A 21985-nucleotide genomic window follows, 5' to 3' on the forward strand; every position below is an offset into this window, starting at 1 on the left:
TGGTTAGTATAAATAAAATAACATATAATATAAAAAGCATTCAGCCAGATACGATACCGTGACCGCGTGTTAACTAAACGGGCGTGTCGAGCGGAGGACGACCTGGGGGCTTGGCGCAGGCGTCGCCGGGCGCGAGCTCGGGCGCGGGCGCGGGCGCGGGCGCGGCGGAGGCGCGCCCCGGCAGCGAGCGCGCGCGCGTCTCCTCGAGGATGAAGCTGTTGATGACGTAGGCCTCGCGCCGGATGCGGTCGCGCAGGTCGCCCGACATGTCCGGGATCGCCCACCGCACTATTATCATCACCAGCGCCACTACGTTCTGCGTGACAGACAATACACGCTTTGGGACTCAAGGTAACGCTCAATGTTAATGTCGTAGAACATGTCTGTTTGTATGTTTATTTTTCTACTCGACTCAACTTATTTTGGCCACTTTCTTTGATATGTACTATTATTATAAAGCAAGATTATTGAATCGCGTGCTTTTCAGTTACGAAACAAAAACAAGAGTAGTGTATTGACCATCTTTCAGCTCAATTCGTGGTTACAGAAGTAAAGATGGAACAAAATGATGTTGACACACACATAGCCATAAACTGGGATATAGGTACAAGTGTTTACCTCAAAAACGACGACAAAGGCGAGTCTGGCGCCCATGTTGTGCCAGTAGAGGTTGCTGCGCTCGTAGTTGTGGTCGTCGCCTGAGTGCCAGTAGCCGGGGAAACTGCACAACAACAATAGCTTTATAATATAATATAAATTACAGCGCTATTCATTACAACGCTAAATTTTAGGCATGTAATGTAACCTCAACAGTTCGCCATGTAACTTAATTTCGCATGCACCGTGTAAAAAAAGGCCGCTAACATATGTTTTAGAGCACGGAGCTATATTGGTAGTGAGCCGCTAAGCCAGCTAACGCCAGCTGAGCTTCACGCAGTTCTCCAGCGACCCCGCGCGCCGCGTGCTGGTCGGTAAGCAGACGGAAGGTACTCACCTGCACGTAGACTCATTGTAGCTGTTCCGGGCGTTCTCGGGCACGTGCTCGAGCACGGTGACGTTGAACTCGGCCAGCGTGTGCTTCACGTAGTTCTCCAGCGATCCCCCGTTTACAAACTGGTACACGAGCCGTGGGATGAAGTCCGACGTGAACGCGATTATGAAACCCTGCGAATACGCACTCATATCTTTACAGGCGGTTTAGCACAACTCGCGCTCTCGTGCGAGAGTCCATAGTGGTCCAGACTTCAAATTGAGCTGGAAGTATAGACTCGAGCGCCAGGACGCAAGGTATGCTTGACCGCCAGATTTATACATGTACATAGTGATGTGCCAACGGAAAGTTTCCAAAATTCTGAAATTTTCACATAGGTAAACTTCGGAAACTTTCCATACTTTGTATGGACAATTGTATGGATGGAAACTTTCCATTTCATAAATTTAAATTCCCTTTATTTTTCGTGAATTTTTCAAGAAATTTAAGATATTTTGGAACGTCTCCTCAACTTGCACATCACTACATGTACATTGTACAGTATATTTATACAGTACAATTTCCTAAACTTACTCAATGATTTCGAACCGTAATAATCAAGATGATAAGGTCAGTGCAGGCAAGACCGGCCTACTTTATTTGAAATAAAGTTTGATTGGCTAAAAACTAGATGATTAAAGTTGTCTGGGGCAGTCCGCATGGTCCTATGGTCTAATAAGCATTATATATTACAAAGCCGTTTTAATACTTTGGGGAAATAATAATAAACTTATGTGATTAAGATCACTTTAAAAGGCACGGCGGGTTGACCATCCTCCTGCGCTGAGTAAGGCAAGACCGTCTAGTGCTCGTTGCCGCGAATTCAATATGGGAATAAGTATCAAAATCATGATCATTGGTATTTTTCGTAATAGCAGTGAATAATGTGCTAGATATTAAATCAAATATTGTTAAAATTTTGAACATATGAGCATTTTTCTATTTATAAGGCAAGACCATATTGTCTGTAGACCTAGAAGCTGACCTTTGTTTTCAGGTCCAGTTAATATTGCATAATCCTGTTTTTCCAACGAACACCTACGAATATATTTCAATCACGTCACTCTTCACAAATACGTTATAAATATGTTATTCTTATTTTTTTGTGATTTTAGTAATTATATTATTAGGCGGCCGGCCATATGAATCATTAACAAAACAGAATTTCGAAGTCAAAAGCAAAGCCGTAACTTACAATTAAAATGAACACTCAGTTACACTCGACTTATTCACTGATTTAAACTTTCACGATTTGTACAAATACTTAAAATTTAAAACGGGACATAATCGCGTTAAAGGAATTACTTATTCCTCTATGTTTATTGTTAATAACTAGTGTTCGTCCTAAGGCCGTTTTCACATTATCCGATCCGATATCGGATGTAGAAAGGATGTAAAATGTAAGATTTATGCGCTTCCAGGTCTTCATTTATGTATTTAATAGATCATTATTTCTAAAAATCGACATAAAACGCAAAAATTGCGGATTTAATGCCGATGGCACTCTCCTACAGCAGTTTTTGTCCGAGGCATCATGGAACTGCCGATATCGGCAGGACGCTTCCGACATTTTTTGGCATGCCGGACCCCCCGCCAGTTGTCGGCCGATAATATTTGTTTGTGTGCGTATATAATGTATATATACGTTTGTAGTAGTGTGCGTGACAAAAATGGCGTCTATTAAACAGCTGCTAATGATCGAAATTCAAATTAGTTGAAAATTCCCATTGAAAAAAAAAAAAGTTGTAATGCATCGGTCCGAATTGCGGATACTAGTTTTTAGGGTTCCGTAGTCAACTAGGAACCCTTATAGTTTCGCCATGTCTGTCTGTCCGTCCGTCCGTCCGTCCGCGGATAATCTCAGTAACCGTTAGCACTAGAAAGCTGAAATTTGGTACCAATATGTATATCAATCACGCCAACAAAGTGCAAAAATAAAAAATGGAAAAAAATGTTTTATTAGGGTACCCCCCCTACATGTAAAGTGGGGTCTGATATTTTTTTTCATTCCAACCCCAACGTGTGATATATTGTTGGATAGGTATTAAAAAATGAATAAGGGTTTGCTAAGATCGTTTTTTGATAATATTAATATTTTCGGAAATAATCGCTCCTAAAGGAAAAAAAAGTGCGTCCCCCCCTCTAACTTTGGAACCATATGTTTAAAAAATATGAAAAAAATCACAAAAGTAGAACTTTATAAATACTTTCTAGGAAAATTGTTTTGAACATGATAGGTTCAGTAGTTTTTGAGAAAAATACGGAAAACTACGGAACCCTACACTGAGCGTGGCCCGACACGCTCTTGGCCGGTTTTTTCATCTTTTAGTAGATATAGTTGAATATAAAATTATTTATTTTGCCTGACACTCTGAGTATTTTTTATGCTCGTTATCTTAATTTACAAGATAATATTTAGGATATAGTGCTTATAATTATTAAATATAAACCATTTTTTAAATATTTTTTGATACAAAATCATACTTCATTGATTTGGAACAATGCGATTTATCGGACCGACATCCGACACTATCGGAAGCGTTTATCGGATCGGATAATGTGAAAAAGGCCTAAAGATATCTATTGAAGACCAATGGATTAAGGATGAAAAGTATAGTAGACGGACTTCCCTGATAGACGGCCTTCCCGACACTGACCTTAAGGTCAGTGTGGGGAAGACAGTCTACCCGGAAAGACCGTCTATTGACTATAACTTTTGTGTTTATATATCTACGCCTCCCACACCTCCGAAGGTATAGCAGTTTTTCATCCCCAAGCCATTGGTCTTCAGTACATATCCCTAGGACGAACACTAGTTAACAATAATCTTGATTTGTGTTTCGAACTCGAACATCGAGTTCAACATGGTTCCGCAAAAAATTAAAATCAAATAGAAGCAGTCGGAATATTTATATATTGTATATGTAACGTAGTCATTTAATAACCGTTCTTTCTGACTAGTATACTATTAATTTACTCAAAACGCGCTCAATTTCTAGTTTTATGTTCTGAAATATGTAACTTAGAAATTGTGCATACTCAGAAAATCCGGCATAAAAGAGAAAGGCAAGACCGGCATATCATAAACAAGGAGTTGCCAACATTTTTTAGGCTTTATTGGAAATAAGTCGAGTGTAAATGATATCAATATATAAGTACGTTTTTGGCTTATGGTAGTTGTACCGTTTTTGATTTTAACTTCGAAATAAATAATTTTGGTAATGATTCGTATTGTGTTACTAAAATCATTCGAAAGTACTAAGTAAAAATAAAATATATGTGACATGGGTTATATGAGCTCGTAAATATAGCCGCCTGGTATGAATTAAATACCACTTTGGAATCTGACATTGCTGACTGTCACTTTGACACAAAAGAGGTCATGGGTGTGGTCAAATAGGTTCTCGGGGGTGATGATTCCAAAATTAATAATCAATCTGGAATTTGACATTGCTGACTGTCACTTGACACAAAAGTCGTCATGAGTGTCGTCAAATAGGTAGGTTTCTGGGGGTGCCAAAATGAATGACCAATTGGAAATCTGACATTGCTGACGGTCACTTTGGCATAAAAGTCGTCATGGGTGTCGTCATGGGTGTCGTCAAATATGTTTTCAGGGGTGCTGATTTCAAAATTAATGACCAATTTGGAATCTGACGTTGTTGACTGTCACTTTGACACAAAAGACAAGGGTGTGGCCAAATAGATTCTCAGGGGTGCTGATACCAAAATTAATAACCAATTTAGAATTTGATTGTGCTGGCTGTCATTTTGACACAAAATTCGCCATGGGTGTCATTAGTCGGTTTTCGGGGGTGCTGATTTAAAAATTAAAGACCACTTTGGAATCTGATATTGCTGACTGTCACTTTGACACAAAAGTGGTCATGGGTTTGATCAAACAGGTTCTCGGGTGTGCTGGTAGTGATTACAGCAAAACCCAGACATTGCTAAGAAATGTTACCAAACTAATTCACGTACTACCTTTACTTAATAGCAAAGTTTCAAAAACAAATAAGTAGTTGGATTTATATGAGCCTGTAATATCGTGATTAAATTGGACCTGAAAAGAAAAGGTTATGAACCCCATCTACGGGACATATGCCGGTCTTGCCTTATAAATGGAAAAATGCTTATATGTTTAAAATTTCAACGTTATTTTATTAATTATCTAGCACATTCTGCCCTGTTATTACGTAAAATAACAATGATCATGGTTTTGGAACCTAGTCTCATATGAAATTACGCGATAACAAGCACTAGACGGTCTTTCTGTACTCATCGCGGGAGGACGGTCAACCCGCCGAACCTTAAAAAATGTGATTTTTATGACTTAAAATTACCTTATTTCGCCAAAATACTATAAAAGCTTTGTAAAATATAATATTTGCTATCCCATAGGACCATGCGCATTACGCCAGACTAAATTAATTATAGAGTTTTATCCACTCAAACTTTATTTCAAATAAACTATGCCGGTCTTGCCCGCACTGACCTTATATTTAATATTGCCAAAATTAGTAAATACTATATTTTAAAAAAAGCTGATAAATATAAAATATTAATATTGGTCAAGTCTCGTAACGTAAGTACTTGATTTGAGTGGTTTATTATTATAAAATTATCACTTCAGAGGAAGTTCACACAATTTAGTGTAACAACCTTTTTTTTATTTTATTTTTATTTTTATTTTTTTACCCAGGGGGAATCCGTTATGGATCCCACTGGCCCGGGAGAAAGCCAGTGGGTATGTCCGACTTCCACGGACTAAACCCTCTGGGGTGTTCCGACGCTCGCTTTTTGGCAGGGTTTCGGGCACTCGGTTGTAGGCTTCCGATACCCCGCCAGCGTTAGTGTAACAACCTAACACAACAATGATAGATCGGAGAAGCTGAGCTATTTGCCTTATAATAAGACGTCAGATATCGATGGCGAAGTGCCATGAACTCCTAACTAAGTATGAAAACCTAAGTAGTTGGGAGTTCATGGTACTTCACCGTCGATATGTCAAAATCTATGGAAAATAGCTAGGTGTCCTCGCACAGATAAGGTTTGCAGTGAGTGAGCTCACGTTAGTGATGATGCTGAGTTTCCCGATGGAGTCGAGGATGCGGTACCAGACGCCGATGTCGTTGACGCGCTGCGGCACGGGCCGCCGGTAGCACGACAGGAACTTCTTGGCGTCCAGCCGCATCTCCAGCACGTTGTTGATGAGCGCGAACAGCGGCGCCAGCGGGAACGCCGCCACGAAGATCGTCACGAACCCATACTGCAACACTGCGCACAGACAAACGCAATCACATCTCAGACACATGTACTGTACGATACCGTAAGGCGTAAACCATGCCAACCTTCCGGCGTCTTAAGAGGGCATTCAACGAAAACGTCGTAATAATGTAAAATTGATAGTTTTAGTCGGCAAAATGCTACACTTTCCGTCATCTAAAAGACTTATTAAGTTCAGGATTCGATTAGGACATCTTCTTAACTTACATGTTGTGAGACTGGATTTTTAAAAACTAACTCACTTAATTAATTATGATTTTTTTTCTGGTGCATGTTTAGGAAAACCCGCGAAAAGTGCTGACTTAGTCCGTCTAATTTGTAAAATTTGGATAGTTTTGAATGCTTCAAGTGGTAAATTTGTATTATGTATATCCTGTACTACAATCATCTGAGACTACTTCTTTGTTATAAGGCTTTAGAATAGAGTAAATGAGGATATGATGAATCCAATTTGTTTCAGAAATCACCTCAGAATAAGTGTCAATTTCTTCGAAAACTTACGTGTTTTTGAAGTAGTTTTAATATAAAAATAATCTGCAACGCTTACTCAAACAGATTTTATGCAAAAGTATTCTATTAATTGCAATTTAATATTTTTGACGATTTTTTAAAAATGCCTCCTTATTACCGGTTACGCGCGCTTGCGATGTCAGTACCGCGGCAGAGCTTGTAGAGGCAGGACGTATGTTAGTCCGCTCCGCACGCGGCTCGACGATCGCGAAGTTATTTTGTCATTGTGTGCGGCACCCGCCGTGTCCAAAACCGCACTTGTGTGCGTGTTTGGCTGTACTGTTGCATGTATACTGCGACCGAAAACTTTGATCCTTGGGTTGACGACTTTGGTAACTAACTAATTAACTTGACTAATATTTTTAGTAAGTATTATTTATTATTGAATATCATTTGAGGTTACTGACTCGTCTCAACAAAATCTTTGACAATAGATGGTACTCAGGATCTGATGATGAAGTCAGATGGTAGTCATGAGTTCTCATCAACCAGGTCTTGAAACCATTTCGTGTTTGGGCTCGTTTGATTCGCCTCAACAAGATCTTTGACAAGAGGTGATGGTACCCAGGATCTGATGATGAAGCCGGAAGGTAGTCATGAGTTCTCATCAACCAGGTCTTGAAACCATTTCGTGTTTGGGCTCGTTTGATTTGCCTCAACAAGATCTTTGACAAGAGGTGATGGTACCCAGGATCTGATGATGAAGCCGGAAGGTAGTCATGAGTTCTCATCAACCAGGTCTTGAAACCATTTCGTGTTTGGGCTCGTTTGGTTCGTCTCAACAAGATCTTTGACAAGAGATGGTACCCAGGATCTGATGATGAAGCTGGAAGGTAGTCAAGAGAATTCATCAACCAGGTCTTGAAACCACTCCGTGTTTGGGCTCGTTTGGTTCGTCTCAACAAGATCTTTGACAAGAGATGGTACCCAGGATCTGATGGTGAAGCCGGAAGGTAGTCAAGAGTATTCAACAACCAGGTCTTGAAACTCTTCTGTGTTTGGGCTCGTTTGATTCGTCTCAACAAGATCTTTGACAAGAGATGGTACCCAGGTTCTGATGATGAAGCTGGAAGGTAGTCAAGAGTATTCCACGACCAGGTCTTGAAACCACTTCGTGTTTGGGTTCGTTTGATTCGTCTCAACAAGATCTTTGCCAAGAGATGGTAATCACTCTTTTATACTCTGGCGCATCCACTGTCTCGTCTCAACAAAATCTTTGACAATAGATGGTACTCAGGATCTGATGATGAAGTCAGATGGTAGTCATGAGTTCTCATCAACCAGGTCTTGAAACCATTTCGTGTTTGGGCTCGTTTGATTCGCCTCAACAAGATCTTTGACAAGAGGTGATGGTACCCAGGATCTGATGATGAAGCCGGAAGGTAGTCATGAGTTCTCATCAACCAGGTCTTGAAACCATTTCGTGTTTGGGCTCGTTTGATTTGCCTCAACAAGATCTTTGACAAGAGGTGATGGTACCCAGGATCTGATGATGAAGCCGGAAGGTAGTCATGAGTTCTCATCAACCAGGTCTTGAAACCATTTCGTGTTTGGGCTCGTTTGGTTCGTCTCAACAAGATCTTTGACAAGAGATGGTACCCAGGATCTGATGATGAAGCTGGAAGGTAGTCAAGAGAATTCATCAACCAGGTCTTGAAACCACTCCGTGTTTGGGCTCGTTTGGTTCGTCTCAACAAGATCTTTGACAAGAGATGGTACCCAGGATCTGATGGTGAAGCCGGAAGGTAGTCAAGAGTATTCAACAACCAGGTCTTGAAACTCTTCTGTGTTTGGGCTCGTTTGATTCGTCTCAACAAGATCTTTGACAAGAGATGGTACCCAGGATCTGATGATGAAGCTGGAAGTAGTCAAGAGTATTCCACGACCAGGTCTTGAAACCACTTCGTGTTTGGGTTCGTTTGATTCGTCTCAACAAGATCTTTGACAAGAGATGGTAATCACTCTTTTATACTCTGGCGCATCCACTGTCTCAGTGTGTCAACAGTCAACTAAAGCAGGTAGGCGTAGCGTAGAGTTGTATTTCCTTACAAAAAACCAATACATAGATGTGGACCTTCCTGTGCTCCATGCAATTAAAACAACATAATATTTAAAAACCGGCCGAGAGCGTGTCGGGTCACGCTCAGTGCCTACACTGAGCGTGGCCCGACACGCTCTCGGCCGGTTTTTAAAGCCGCGTTGGTAAATAGCCGCTCGGCTCTTCCGTAGTTTTCCATATTTTTCAAAAACTACAGAACCTATCAAGTTCAAAACAGTTTTCCTAGAAAGTTTATAAAGTTCTACTTTTGTGATTTTTAAATATTTTTTAAATATATGGTTAAAAAGTTAGAGTGGGGGGGGGACACACTTTTTTTTTTCTTTAGGAGCGATTATTCCCGAAAATATTAATATTATCAAAAAACGATTTCAGTAATTCATTTTTAAATACCTATCCAACAATAAATCATACGTTAGGGTTGAAATGAAAAAAAAATCACTCCCTACTTTAGGTACGTGGGGGGTACCTAATAAAACATTTTTTCCACTTTTTATTTTTGCACTTTGTCGGCGTGACTGATATACATAATATACATATTGGTACCAAATTTCAGCTCTCTAGTTCTAACGGTCACTGAGATTATCCGCGGACGGACGGACGGACGGAGGGACAGACAGACAGACATGGCGAAACTATAAGGGTTCCTAGTTGACTACGAAACCCTAAAAACACATTTTAAATATTAAACTTATATTGACCGGGATATAGACCGTGAATATAAGTCTAATGAAAATAACCGTGAATCATTCAAAAGTCAAAACTCTTACATTTTAAATATAAAAAAAACTACTTAAAATTAAAGAAAACCGATCTTAGTTCCATTATATACAGAGTGGGGCCTGTAACAAAGGCGAAGAATTGAACTGTAGGCTATTCTCCTTATACTGATCAACATTTATTCAGTGACTTTTAAAAATTATGAAGTCTTTAAATTTTTAATTTTTCATACAAAATAAATATTAGCCTCAATGTACGCCATTATTGTTGTCATTGACGTTGTCCGTCACACTTTAGACTTAACAGAATTCGCAATACATTACCTCTTAGAAAAAACTTTCAAGGGTGATAAAAATCAAAATACAAGTTATTTTTAAAAGTCGCCGAACAAATGTTGATCAGTATAAGTGCGTTTTCACATTATCCGATCCGATATCGGATGTCGGACCGATATCCCATACATTACAGGCGCCATCTTGGATTTTTTCTATTGAAATGCTTCCGACATCCGATATCGGATCGGATAGTGTGAAAACGGCTTAAGGAGAATAGCCTAGAGTTCAATTCTTCGCCTTTGTTACAGGCCCCTCTGTATATGTACCTAGAAAACATCATCATCTTCCTTGCGTTATCCCGGAATTTGCCACGGCTCATGGGAGCCTGCGGTCCACTTTGACAACTAATCCCAAGATTTGGCGTAGGCACTAGTTTTTACGAAAGCGACTGCCATCTGACCTTTCAACCCAAAGGGTAAACTAGACCTTATTGGAATAAGTCCGGTTTCCTCACGATGTTTTCCTTCACCGAAAAGAACCTAGAAAACATATCATATACAAAATAAAATAAAACTAAGAAAACGGATTATATTCATTATACGCGATATAATCTGATTCCATAAATTTATTTCATGAGTAACTATCGCGGTGACAGAAGACAATATTATATACACAATTTATTATATTATAAAAGTTTTTTAATTTATTTCTTCCAAGGCTTAATAATTAAACTAAAAGGTCAAGTATTTATGCACGAAATCATGTATGCAAATATGTAATATATATGGTGGTGTTTTTACGCAAGTATCAATAATGGTTAATCCGCAACGCCACTGACGGCGTGGCGGTACCGACCATGAATGCTATCCCTTTCGCTCTAGCCGCACGTAAGGTTTGTTCGAAGAGGATCGCACGCTATGTCTGTACCGCAGGCTACAATCGTTATGCTTCTGGTTATAGTGTGCGTCTGCACACAGGCGCACGCCAGCGCCGCCGGCGTCGAAATGCGAGCAAGCAGATTTTTTGAAAGCGCTCTTAACATACCTAGTATACATATTTATAAATAAAGTATTCAAGAAACTTACCCATTTCTAAATATTCAGGAAATAGACCCATGTTACCGAAATCGACTAGTTTGAAATCTTTCACCCACTGCAATGGACTTTTAATTCTGTAAACAAATACAAACGAATTATCAATAGGTATTTTTATATGTATTGTTTTATTAAATGAAACTGAAGGGCTTGACATGATGTGGTGTTTCTGCAATAGGGTAGTTTCCTATACTCAAAATAATCTATTTTATGCAGTGCACGAAATAAAGCACCAAATAATTAGAAGAAAAAATATGGACACTAGTTTTTTTTTAAACATTTTCTATTTAATAAGTGACAGAGATAAGTATAAAGTAAATGAGTTGACCGACCGTGACGTCACTCCTCACGACTTCATATTAGTTCCATACATATTACCAAATCGTTTTGACAGATGCTAATTTGACTTGTAGGAAATTAGCCTATTGTTTCCGATTAGATACAACATATTGAGCCATTCATTGTACAAGTGTTTTCTAAGTGTAAGGCCTGAGTTGAGGAACGTTCATATTGGGCGTGCAGCGTGCATGTCAAACAACTCAAGCTCATACAAGTGTCCGCCACGCGGAACGCTCTGTACCGAGCGTCCAATCATGCCTTACACTAAAGCCTCGGCCAAACATAGGGCGTGTTGATAGCGTAGCGGAATGCGCGCTGAATGCGAGCGTATGCAAAGCGAATCGGGAATCTGCTCTGAATACGCTCGCGCGGTCACACTTAACACAGCGCGCGTTGTGAGCGGACTTGTCTGAATGTGGATTAAATGTTCACCATTTAGCTAATTGTTTTATTCCAAATTGTTGTTTTGATTTCTTATGAGTCATTCAATACTTATTAGAAGTTTACAGTTGCAAACTATATGCTTAGAAGTTACCATAACGTGCAGAATGCGCAGATTCGCTTTGAATAGGCTGCAATCTGCTCTGTCCGGCGCACAGCCATCATTGCGCTCCGCTAACGCTGCTCTCTCAAAACACGCACGTGTGACCGAGCTTTAAGTCTTTTATGTTTCAAATAAAGCAAACCAGATAGTAGTAAAGGGACGGATATAGGATATAGATTGGAGACACATACTGGTTTCTCCTCCCGATGGTGCGGATGATGTACCACCACTTGAGCAGGTAGGGCATGAGCATCTCCACGACGGTGTTGATGAACTGCTTGCCCACCATGATGATGGCCAGCTGGATGGACAGCTCCAGCAGGCAGCCGCCGGGCGAGCACTGCCCCGAAACGCAACACAACCACATTACGAGTACTACTTCCAATTGAATATTTTATTGTTAACATTTTAACAGACTTCAATATGCATAAACTTACTATAAATTCGGAGTTAATCATGCACCACTTATCAACGATCACAGGTGTTAATAACAAAGTAGTTGTTTACTAGACAAAGCTAACAGTTACTTAAAAAAAAATTGAAATTCCGGTATCTCGCATAAATAGGCTACTTGACCCTTTTTTAAAGTCCGTCTTATATGATTAAGCACTGTCCAATTAACCGAAATAAAAAAATACCATATTTTATTAAGACTTAAAAACAGCAAAAAATATTTTTAAGTATACTTTTACGTAATCAGGTGAAAAAAACACAGTCATGTTAATCAGTGATTATCTGTCCATCAGGTCATTCTATTCGAAAACAACATTTTCTGACTTTTTAAGTATGAAGGAATAAAGTTCAATATGTCAGTGATTGTTTTGACATGCAGTAAGGTTCGAATTAAATGACGCCACTTCATCGGTGACAGCGTTTTCGGTGGCCAAAATAAATAAAAAATTACACACATTTTTAACCGAAAATACGTAGTCAAAATACACTTTTTATACCCAAAATCTATAAATATTGTTTTTTTATGTCGAATACTACAAAATACAATAATTTACTGTGCCAAATTCGAAATGAGTCTGGTAGCCTATGTTCTGATATTACTATTGCGGAATTGGATTTAATCATATTTGTCGGTTTTAATAGTATCAGTGACATCCATCTCCATCACAAAACAGAAAATTAAAGTACTGATTAAGTATTAACCCCTCGTATGCGGCCTGTCAATTTTGATCATTGAAAGGTCTTTACCTTGACATTTAAAATAATAGATTAAAATTCCCACGCGCGGATCCGTGTTTAAGCATACGAGGGGTTAAGCATGTATGTATGTACAGTCGACTACAAAGAGATGTATCCATTTTTTCACCTTATACTCCCAAGGGCCAATGACATATTGTTGCAATCTAATTTGAATCTTTCATGAGCCAAATAAAGTAGAATTTCCATTGATACATTGATTTTTGAAACAAACGAAATTCGTACCAATATACTTATAGAACAAGGTTTTCAAAATGGGAAAACGAACTATGGTGGGCCTTAGGAGGTTATTGCATTGTAATAAGGTGAAAAAGTGGATACATTTCTTTGTAGTCGACTGTATAACAAAAACTAGAATAGCCGACATACGCTTGTAAGTATGTGTAACAAGTGACGTTATGGCACTGACCTCCTCCTGGCGCTGCTCGAAGAAGCGGTTGTAGGCGCCGGGGCGGCCGATGAACTTGCCCTTGAAGAAGGCGATGTAGAAGATGGACGCGTAGTAGTTGACGAACTGCAGCAGGTAGATCTTGAGCGTCAGCGAGTCGTCGAACTCCGTCTGCGTGCGCAGCAGCTCCTTCTCCGTCAGCCACTCCGCCAGGCATTGGTAAATCTGTCCGCGTCACCTCCAGCGTTAATCCAGGAAATAGTGAGTGTCTCTCGGTTAGTAAACAATAATTTCATGCACGCAACACTCGAACTCGAAGCTCCACAGACTATATCAATGGTACAATCAATATTCTACGAAGTTATTTGGACAACATATCAGGGTAGGTATTAAGATATTTACCCGAACCAGTGTATAAATTAAGTTTTTTTATTTTATTTTGGCTTTATATAAAATAAATAAATATTATAGGACATTCTTACACAGATTGACCGAGTCCCACGGTAAGCTCAAGAAGGCTTGTGTTGAGGCTTCGTTGTGTTGTGTTGTATCCCTCTTAGCATTTGTTATTTTGTACCAAAAAAACTAAATTCTGAGGTTTGTAAGAGGTACCAGCCATTCAACTGCCCAGCATCCTTAAAAGGCGTATTACATTTGAGAAACGTATACTCACATAATTAAAAATGCATATAAGGAACAAGTTGATGCAGGCGGCGGTGGCGGTGGTGAACATGATAGGGTTGTGCGTGATGAGCGCGTTGTCGTGGTGGCGCAGCGCGATGGCGCCGAGCAGCGACATGCGGTAGAGCACCACGCCCAGCACGGCCGCCAGCGCCAGCAGCACCAGCAGCGCCACCACGCTGAACGACATCAGCGTCGCGGGCAGCCGCATGCGCCAGAACGGTACCATCGGCTCGCGCTGCCCCGTCACCACGTTCAGCTGCAACACGACGCCGACTTGTCTCATCTACTCATTGCCAAACTTGTGGTGGCCAGCTACCACAACATGTGCTGCTACGCGAACACGGTATTAGGAGGCCTTCCCTTCATTTCAAGTTAATGAAGATTGTTGTTTGCAGATTGTCGAGAAACAAGACAGGTTGTGAGAAAAAGGTATTTTTTTAATGTCAATTTTTAAGCTAATCGATTCATCGTTAATTCAAATTTAACTATCAATTTCTCGTGGGTCGCTAGTAATACAGGTTATATTATTTGACACACAACGCTATCTATGAACCTAAACTTTTGACGGTTGCCAACCCCATTACAGATGTGCAGTAAGGGAAAGTGTCACTCTTAATGAGTAACCAACCAGCAAGTTTATTTCGGCCCCACAACCGTAGTCCTATGCCTACACGTGATAGGCGGACGAATCAACTTTTTAACCGGCTTTTAAAGTTAATTGTAACATTGTATGTTAAAAGATTCAAGGCCCTAACTGACAAACCCATTTACTTGAACCTTTGTTTATTAGAGGTTACATTTCTTCGTAACTTCAGAAACATGCATATAAGTAACGCCACTCAATCTGTCCGTCAAAAAGTTGATTCGCCCCAGCGGTGCGTCATCTCCGCCGTGTAGCGCTTCCACAGCTCCAGGAAACACGCCCCTGCGACGCAACCATCACGCAACTCCGAGAACTAGCGCTCCACAATACACGGGGCAGGTACCTGCGTGCGCTTGACGTGCGCGAGGCGCGCGAGGTACTGCGGGCGCGGGTGCTCCTCGTACACGTCGAAACCGGTGAGGTCCCAGCGGTGCGTCATCTCCGCCGAGTAGCGCTTCCACAGCTCCAGGAAATACGCCCCTGCGACGCAACCATCACGCAACTCCGAGAACTAGCGCTCCACAATACACGGGGCAGGTACCTGCGTGCGCTTGACGTGCGCGAGGCGCGCGAGGTACTGCGGGCGCGGGTGCTCCTCGTACACGTCGAAGCCGGTGAGGTCCCAGCGGTGCGTCATCTCCGCCGAGTAGCGCTTCCACAGCTCCAGGAAACACGCCCCTGCGACGCAACCATCACTCAACTCAATCGAGACAACTTGCGCTCTGCAATACAACGCTTCATGGTATCTCAAAACGTTCGCGCAGTATTTCTAATAGAGGCACGGGCATTTTTCAGCATACAGTAAAAATAAGCTTACGTTATATTAAAAGTATAAAAACTAAGAATTAAAGCAGTGCACGGCATAATATAAATATGTATACTAAAGCTAAAGCTCAATAGAAAAAGCAAATATATCATAATATGTCTTGTATCGAAGGCCAACTGCCATTTAAGGACACTGAGCCAACGAAGTAAATAATGTTAACAACTATGGCACCTCTTGTTGGAATTAAGTGACATATTATTAATCCATACTAATATCGGTGTGTCCAGTGTGTGTGTCTGTTTGTTTATCCGTCTTTCACGGCAAAACGGAGCGACGATTTGACGTGATTTTGTATGTGGAGATAGTTGAAGGGATGGAGAGTGACATAGGCTCCTTTTTTGCTGACCCCTCACTTACCTAAAATGGGGGTGGACGTTTGTATGGAGCATTCCGCAATTTTTGCGAATTTAACGCGAGCGAAGCCGCGGGCAAAGGCTAGTTATCATATATTTTAACAAAAATAATGTGTGACCAACTGATCATGGTCACTTATTCTTTACAGTATACGCCCAAAGCAAGCGCGTGAATCGAATGAATTTTACGATGCTGATAAGAGTGATAAGATTACTTCATTCATATAATTTACTTGCATTAATTTCCAGCAAAATCTCTAATACATTAGCGTAAAATATACTACGAAAGAGAATTTATCACAGCAGAAAAGTTGGGTTCTAGACTATGAATCGTTATAAAGTATACTTACCTACTATAGCTATTATCTCATAGTTCCACAAACAATGGTGAAAAAAAAACAATTTACTAATAGAAATGGTATTCAATCGCATAGCTGCAGGCGACGGAATGTTCTTATTATTCAACTGGCGTGGCGATATCAATTAAGAATAGTACAGAAAAACTTTATTGCAAAAACCTTCTTCATAATAATCACAAGTAAACAAAATCACAACAAAAGAAAGAAAATCTTAAAACTATTGCCTATACTAACATATGATACCTAATCAAAGTATTGATGCTAGTATAGACATTAGATGGAAATCACTCAGTATTTGCTCTAGCGTCCATACTAATATTATAAAATGGGAAAGTGAATGTGTCTGTTTGTCCGCCTTTTACAGCAAAACGGAGTCACGATATTTTTGATAGAGATACTTGAAGGGATGAAGAGTGACTTGGGCTACTTTTTGCTTTCTAACCCCCCACTTCCTTAAAATGGGGGTGGAAGGTCGAATTTATCGCGAGCGAAGCCGCACTACAGCTGTAGTGCGAAAAGGGTTTCCTTCGGAAACGTTCGTAAGTATTCGTCATGCTAGTTCAGGCAATGTCAGTACATCTTGTACTGAGACTGACTGAAATAGCATGACACGTTCGTACGTCTCCGTAACAATACGAAGGCAACTCTTTTCGCACTACATCTGTAGTATGGATATACATAATACAGGGTGCCCATGAGGAAAGGGAAAAAATTAAACCACGCATTCCTGGGGTCATAAGGAGTAATAAATGTTATATAAACATAGGTCGAATTTTGCTTTTTAATTTTTTGTAAATTTTTTCTTACATAATAAATACATAACTTTTGATTCTCTAGTATAACAGTGCCTTAGGGCGAGCTGGCAACGTTTGTTGTTGCTGTCTCTTTTATTTTTACAAGAGGCAATGTCATGAAGACTTTTTTGAGCATAGACTATTCAAAGCGAGGTCTAAATTTTTCTTTGTTAATGACCGCAACACGCTGAATATTAAATAAGAAAAAGGTTGGTTTACACAAATACACGAATACGAAATATGTCTTTCTCGCTTCCTAAGACCACCAAAGAGAATCCTACTACTCAACAAACAGTTTACAAGAGTTTCGCCATCATAGATACTCTTTAGATGCGATAAATGAATGGCCACTTAAAAATAAAATTGTCCATGTCATTCAACATTCAGAATGACTTTAAACGTCAGTGTTGTTGTTGTTGTTTATTTTTGCAATGAACCTGGATTTATCAGAAATGGACTTTTAAACGAATAATATTAGTTTTACGAAGTACATACCTACATGAAGTTCTTAAAGAGTCACCGATTAATATTAAGAACAAGAGGGTTCTATCTAGTTCAGACGGTCAGCCTTTAATAACGGAAGTTTACTGAAACGATGTGTTGTGGTTGAGTGAAATAAGTTCTATCATGCATCTTCCGGCAACATCGCGACTTGAGCATTTAGCTGTTCCAGGTGAGAGGACGGATCCTAGACAGCCATCAAGGATTTGCAATTAAAATTACTCTTAAATTTTTTATTGGAAATGGTGATAGTACTAGTTTGTATTGTACGATTTAAGTTGAATAATATTTAAGTTTTAATTGTAAATTGAACTTCAGGTAGGTAGACTTTTTTAAATAAATGAATACTAAAGATATTGTGTACGTTAATTAATGGACTAAATGAGATACGTAATAATGAGCGTAGACTTTTAATAAAACCCAATACATAATTACAAAAAGAACTTGAAACGACATACATTAGTACCTTTTACTACCATATCCGAAATGGAAAAAGGCATTCTATCTCTGAAACAAATATCATTTTCATTCAAATACAACATTGTTGTAGGTATGTGGCTTTCTACGTTTAGGTAGGTACTAGTACCTAAATACGAGAACTAACGATTCACAATTCAAAACTTGTTGTTGGCTTGCGGGAAATTGCATTGCAAGATTGCAATTAATTCGTAAACTGTTCTATTCTAAATTATTTACTGATGTTCCGTATTTTGGGAGAAAAAAACATTTTTAGGTCTGACAAGTCAACAATGACGTTATCCAACTGAGTTTGACTTACGCAGTCAATCAGACGTGTCAGTCTGGCAACGTCGCAATCATAAAGGTGTTTTGTACTGGTGATTTACTTCCAACTTTTTTACACAAAAATGGCAATATCTCAAAAATAAAGCCGAATTTAGCAAACATTAATTAGCATTTTTAACTTCTAATATGGTCAGGAATATGATGTTAAAATATTTCCCTTTCCTCATGGGCACAGTGTATATGGATACTTATTCGTGAACTTATACCTTTTTGCAACTTGTAACAAACTTTAACTTACCCCAAAAACTCATGAAGATGGCGAAAAACACAGTGGTAGGGTTATCGAAGAGGTAGGTGATCCTTGCCTGCAGGCACGTGTGGCGCAGGTCCCAGTAGTCGCAGTAGTAGTCGCACTGCGGGCACATCTTCACCGACGACGTGTAGTTGCACACTTGCTCGCTGCAAACAGTGTCCGTCTATGTATTATCAAAGAGGATCGAGTATTATATTATAGAGTTACTGTCAAAGTTAAATGTCTAATCACAGTGCATAGACTGCCATCTCTTGACACAAGCTTAAAACTTTTGAACCTCAGTTTTGACAATTTGGCCCATATTGTTAGTTTGATATGTGTTAAAATGTCAAATATTAATATTAGCGCCATCTAGCCGAGCGTTCCCCAAAGGTGTAACGCCATCTAGGCCACCGTACCTTTTTCTCTAAGGCTTTGACGTATGTCTTTGGTATTATATTCGCTTTTTTTAAAGTTATTAAATTCGTCCTCTGCTTTCGTTGCCTATTCTTTATAGGTCACTTTTGTCAGTAATCCTATTAATCCTATTAATCTTAGTCGTCTTTGATTGTTTCATAATCGAGAATCGATATTCAACATTTTTTGGGCACGTTCGCGGTCTTATTTATGTTTTGCTTAGTATTACTTGTACATCCATACGGACAGAGTAAGACCAAAGACGGTAGGAGGAATAACGAAAGAGCTGGAGTAGGAAAAAGCCAAACAAAATATGACCAAAGATAAGCTAACGAACGGGACGAAATTGAGTGACGAACACACAGGGGCGAACATTTGTCCGATTTTGAAGTAAAACATACATACATACATATAATCACGCCTGTATCCCATAAAGGGGTAGGCAGAACACATGAACTACTAAGTTTCAGTGCCACTCTTGGCAAAAAGGGGTTGAAAGAAATTCAAATTATGACATTGCAGTGACAGGTTGCCAGCCTCTCGCCTACGCCACAATTTAACCCATATCCCACAGTCGACTTCTACGACACCCACGGGAAGAAAGGGGGTGGTGAAATTCTTAACCCGTCACCACACGGGGAAGTAAAACAACTTAAATATATGTATAAGTTTACCTCGGACTGTTTTGGAACACTGTAGCAACGGAGTATATGAAGCAAATGAGTCCCACGAGGGATGCCGGGATCAGCATGTTGGTGTAGAAGCCGAGCCACGCGAAGTACAGCCCTGCCACCAAATAAAAACATTTCAAATTTATACTATACAAATATAGGTATGCATGTAAAAAAGTTAAACCATATAACAGCTACCCAACACACACATTTTAGCGGCAAACAACTGCATTGTGACTAAAGAAAAATATAAAATAAAATAAATAAATAAATATTTGGGGACACCTTACACAGATCAACTTAGCCCACAGAACACCCCACTAGAAGCCAAATGCAAGCGATATTGTTCGAGACGCAAATCACCAATCCTTGCGGGGTGAGGCGGGCGCGCACGGTGCTGCCATTGGTCGTTTCAAATAATGGCGCGCCTTTATGATTAGCAGTAGGGATGGGAATGGGACATGTCTATTATAGACAATGGTACCGGTACCAGTACTGTGGTGAATTTGTTTTGCAACAAATTATAATATTATAATTAAATTATAATAAGGCCTAGTTACCCTTCGGGTTGGAAGGTCAGATGGCAGTCGCTTTCATAAAACTAGTGCCTACGCCAAATCTTGGTAGTAGTTTCCAAAGCGGACCCCAGGCTCCCATGAGCCGTGGCGAATGCCGATGCCGGGATAACGCAAGGAGGATGATAATTGTGATAGCATCTCAATAAAAATCATTCTAGTAACTAATAACTAAACTGTGCATTTTTACTTACGTTTACTAAGTTAAATAACCAACTAAATATTCTAAACTAATCAATGAACTAAATACCACTACAGACTCTACAGATTCTAGATAATTATTCACTATTACAAATCTGCTTTCTTTTATATTTCATAAAATGGTAGCACATGGTACGAACGGCAGTACGAAGTTCCCGCAACAGACATAAACTAACATGGCCCCATGCCTAGTCGTTTACGTGAAAGGGATAGCATATCACATTTTTAACTCGGTAAAGAGGGATGGACGCGCCTCGGCGCCGCTCAGCACAACCATATTGACCAGTATAAATGAACTCCGCGGACAATAAACAATATTCAACAAAATAATTAATTTGACTTAACTGTGGAATGTTGTTCCATCTTTTTTACATGTAGAAGTGTTAGAAGACTTGCCACACCACTTTATGCTGTAAGAGACCATTGTTTGCAACCAAAATTGATTATTTAAGATTTTTTCCCGAGCGGACACGGACACTGTTAGCGGGTCGTATACTTGGGCGCTACTGATCGATGTCGCACGCGTTCAAACTTTTATAAACCTGATTTGTCGTATGCTTGGTGACCGCGAGTCGCCCTGTAAGGGCCATCTTGTTGTATTGATCTGTGACTTAGCCCCAAACTAAGCAAAGCTTGTGCTATGGGTGCTAAGCGACGATATACATACTTAAATAGATAAATACATAGAAACCATCCATGACTCAGGAACAAATATCTGTGCTCATCACACAAATAAATACCCTTACCGGGATTCGAACCCAGTACCGCGGCTCAGCAGGCAGGGTCACTACCGACTGAGCCAGACCGGTCGTCAATAATATGATATTAATAATTGAATAGGCATATCCATTTTCTTTTGGCTCGCCGTTTGTGACCTAATGAACACAGAAAGTATATAAATTTCTTACCTATTTTGACACCGAAATAGTCTTTTACGTAATCTAAAGGTTGATATTTGAGACATTTGGAGACGCTCGCCCATTCCGTGTAGAGCAGGTGCCGCATGGATCCCGGCGTCTTCAGGTCACCCTGTTGGAACAAACAAGTAGCTTATATTATAATTATAACCATCCGTCTACAACGCAAATTAAAGTAATTCGAGGGTTTACTGGTGAAACCCGATAAATCGAGATAATTTGTCCTTGAAATAACATTCAAAAACCAGTTTGCTCAACTTATCGGGTTTCACCCTCGAATCCCTCGATATGCTATGTTCATATTCATATTTATTGATATTGCACATATACATTACACGTCAGAAACATAAACATTCATTAAACTAAGTAATTCATATTACTCTAAGAATTAACTTATGTACCTACTTATAATAAGGATTGGAAGAATTTATCAACAAAATACCTATAGGTAACTCAGAGAAGATAAATTACAAATTGGCACGAATGGAATGAATGGATACATGTAGGTATCACAATAGCCAATAAAATGGCGGCCCTGAATTTGAAATATTGGATCA

General features: G+C 39.8%; 1 protein-coding gene across 6 annotated transcripts in view; it reads right to left on the minus strand.

Moving 5' to 3' along the window:
• The window catches only part of LOC125241929 (anoctamin-1), a 48982-nt gene that overhangs the window by 6621 nt on the left and 20376 nt on the right, over window positions 1-21985 (minus strand). For 5 of the 6 annotated variants that reach the window (XM_048150638.1, XM_048150637.1, XM_048150641.1 and 2 more), the window contains 12 exons: window positions 21420-21540; window positions 19739-19850; window positions 18654-18814; window positions 15320-15456; window positions 14125-14391; window positions 13473-13676; window positions 12046-12194; window positions 10963-11048; window positions 6102-6307; window positions 995-1164; window positions 619-721; window positions 103-316 (listed from right to left, as the gene is read on the minus strand). In XM_048150638.1, the coding sequence (XP_048006595.1) occupies window positions 103-316; window positions 619-721; window positions 995-1164; window positions 6102-6307; window positions 10963-11048; window positions 12046-12194; window positions 13473-13676; window positions 14125-14391; window positions 15320-15456; window positions 18654-18814; window positions 19739-19850; window positions 21420-21540 (1930 nt within the window). Of the gene's footprint in view, window positions 1-57; window positions 317-618; window positions 722-994; window positions 1165-6101; window positions 6308-10962; window positions 11049-12045; window positions 12195-13472; window positions 13677-14124; window positions 14392-15319; window positions 15457-18653; window positions 18815-19738; window positions 19851-21419; window positions 21541-21985 lie in introns of all 6 variants that reach the window. The other variant, XM_048150639.1, reaches the window with a different exon arrangement.

This window comes from Leguminivora glycinivorella, chromosome Z (genome assembly GCF_023078275.1).
Source record: "Leguminivora glycinivorella isolate SPB_JAAS2020 chromosome Z, LegGlyc_1.1, whole genome shotgun sequence".
In the NCBI taxonomy this organism is placed as follows: Eukaryota; Metazoa; Arthropoda; class Insecta; order Lepidoptera; family Tortricidae; genus Leguminivora; species Leguminivora glycinivorella.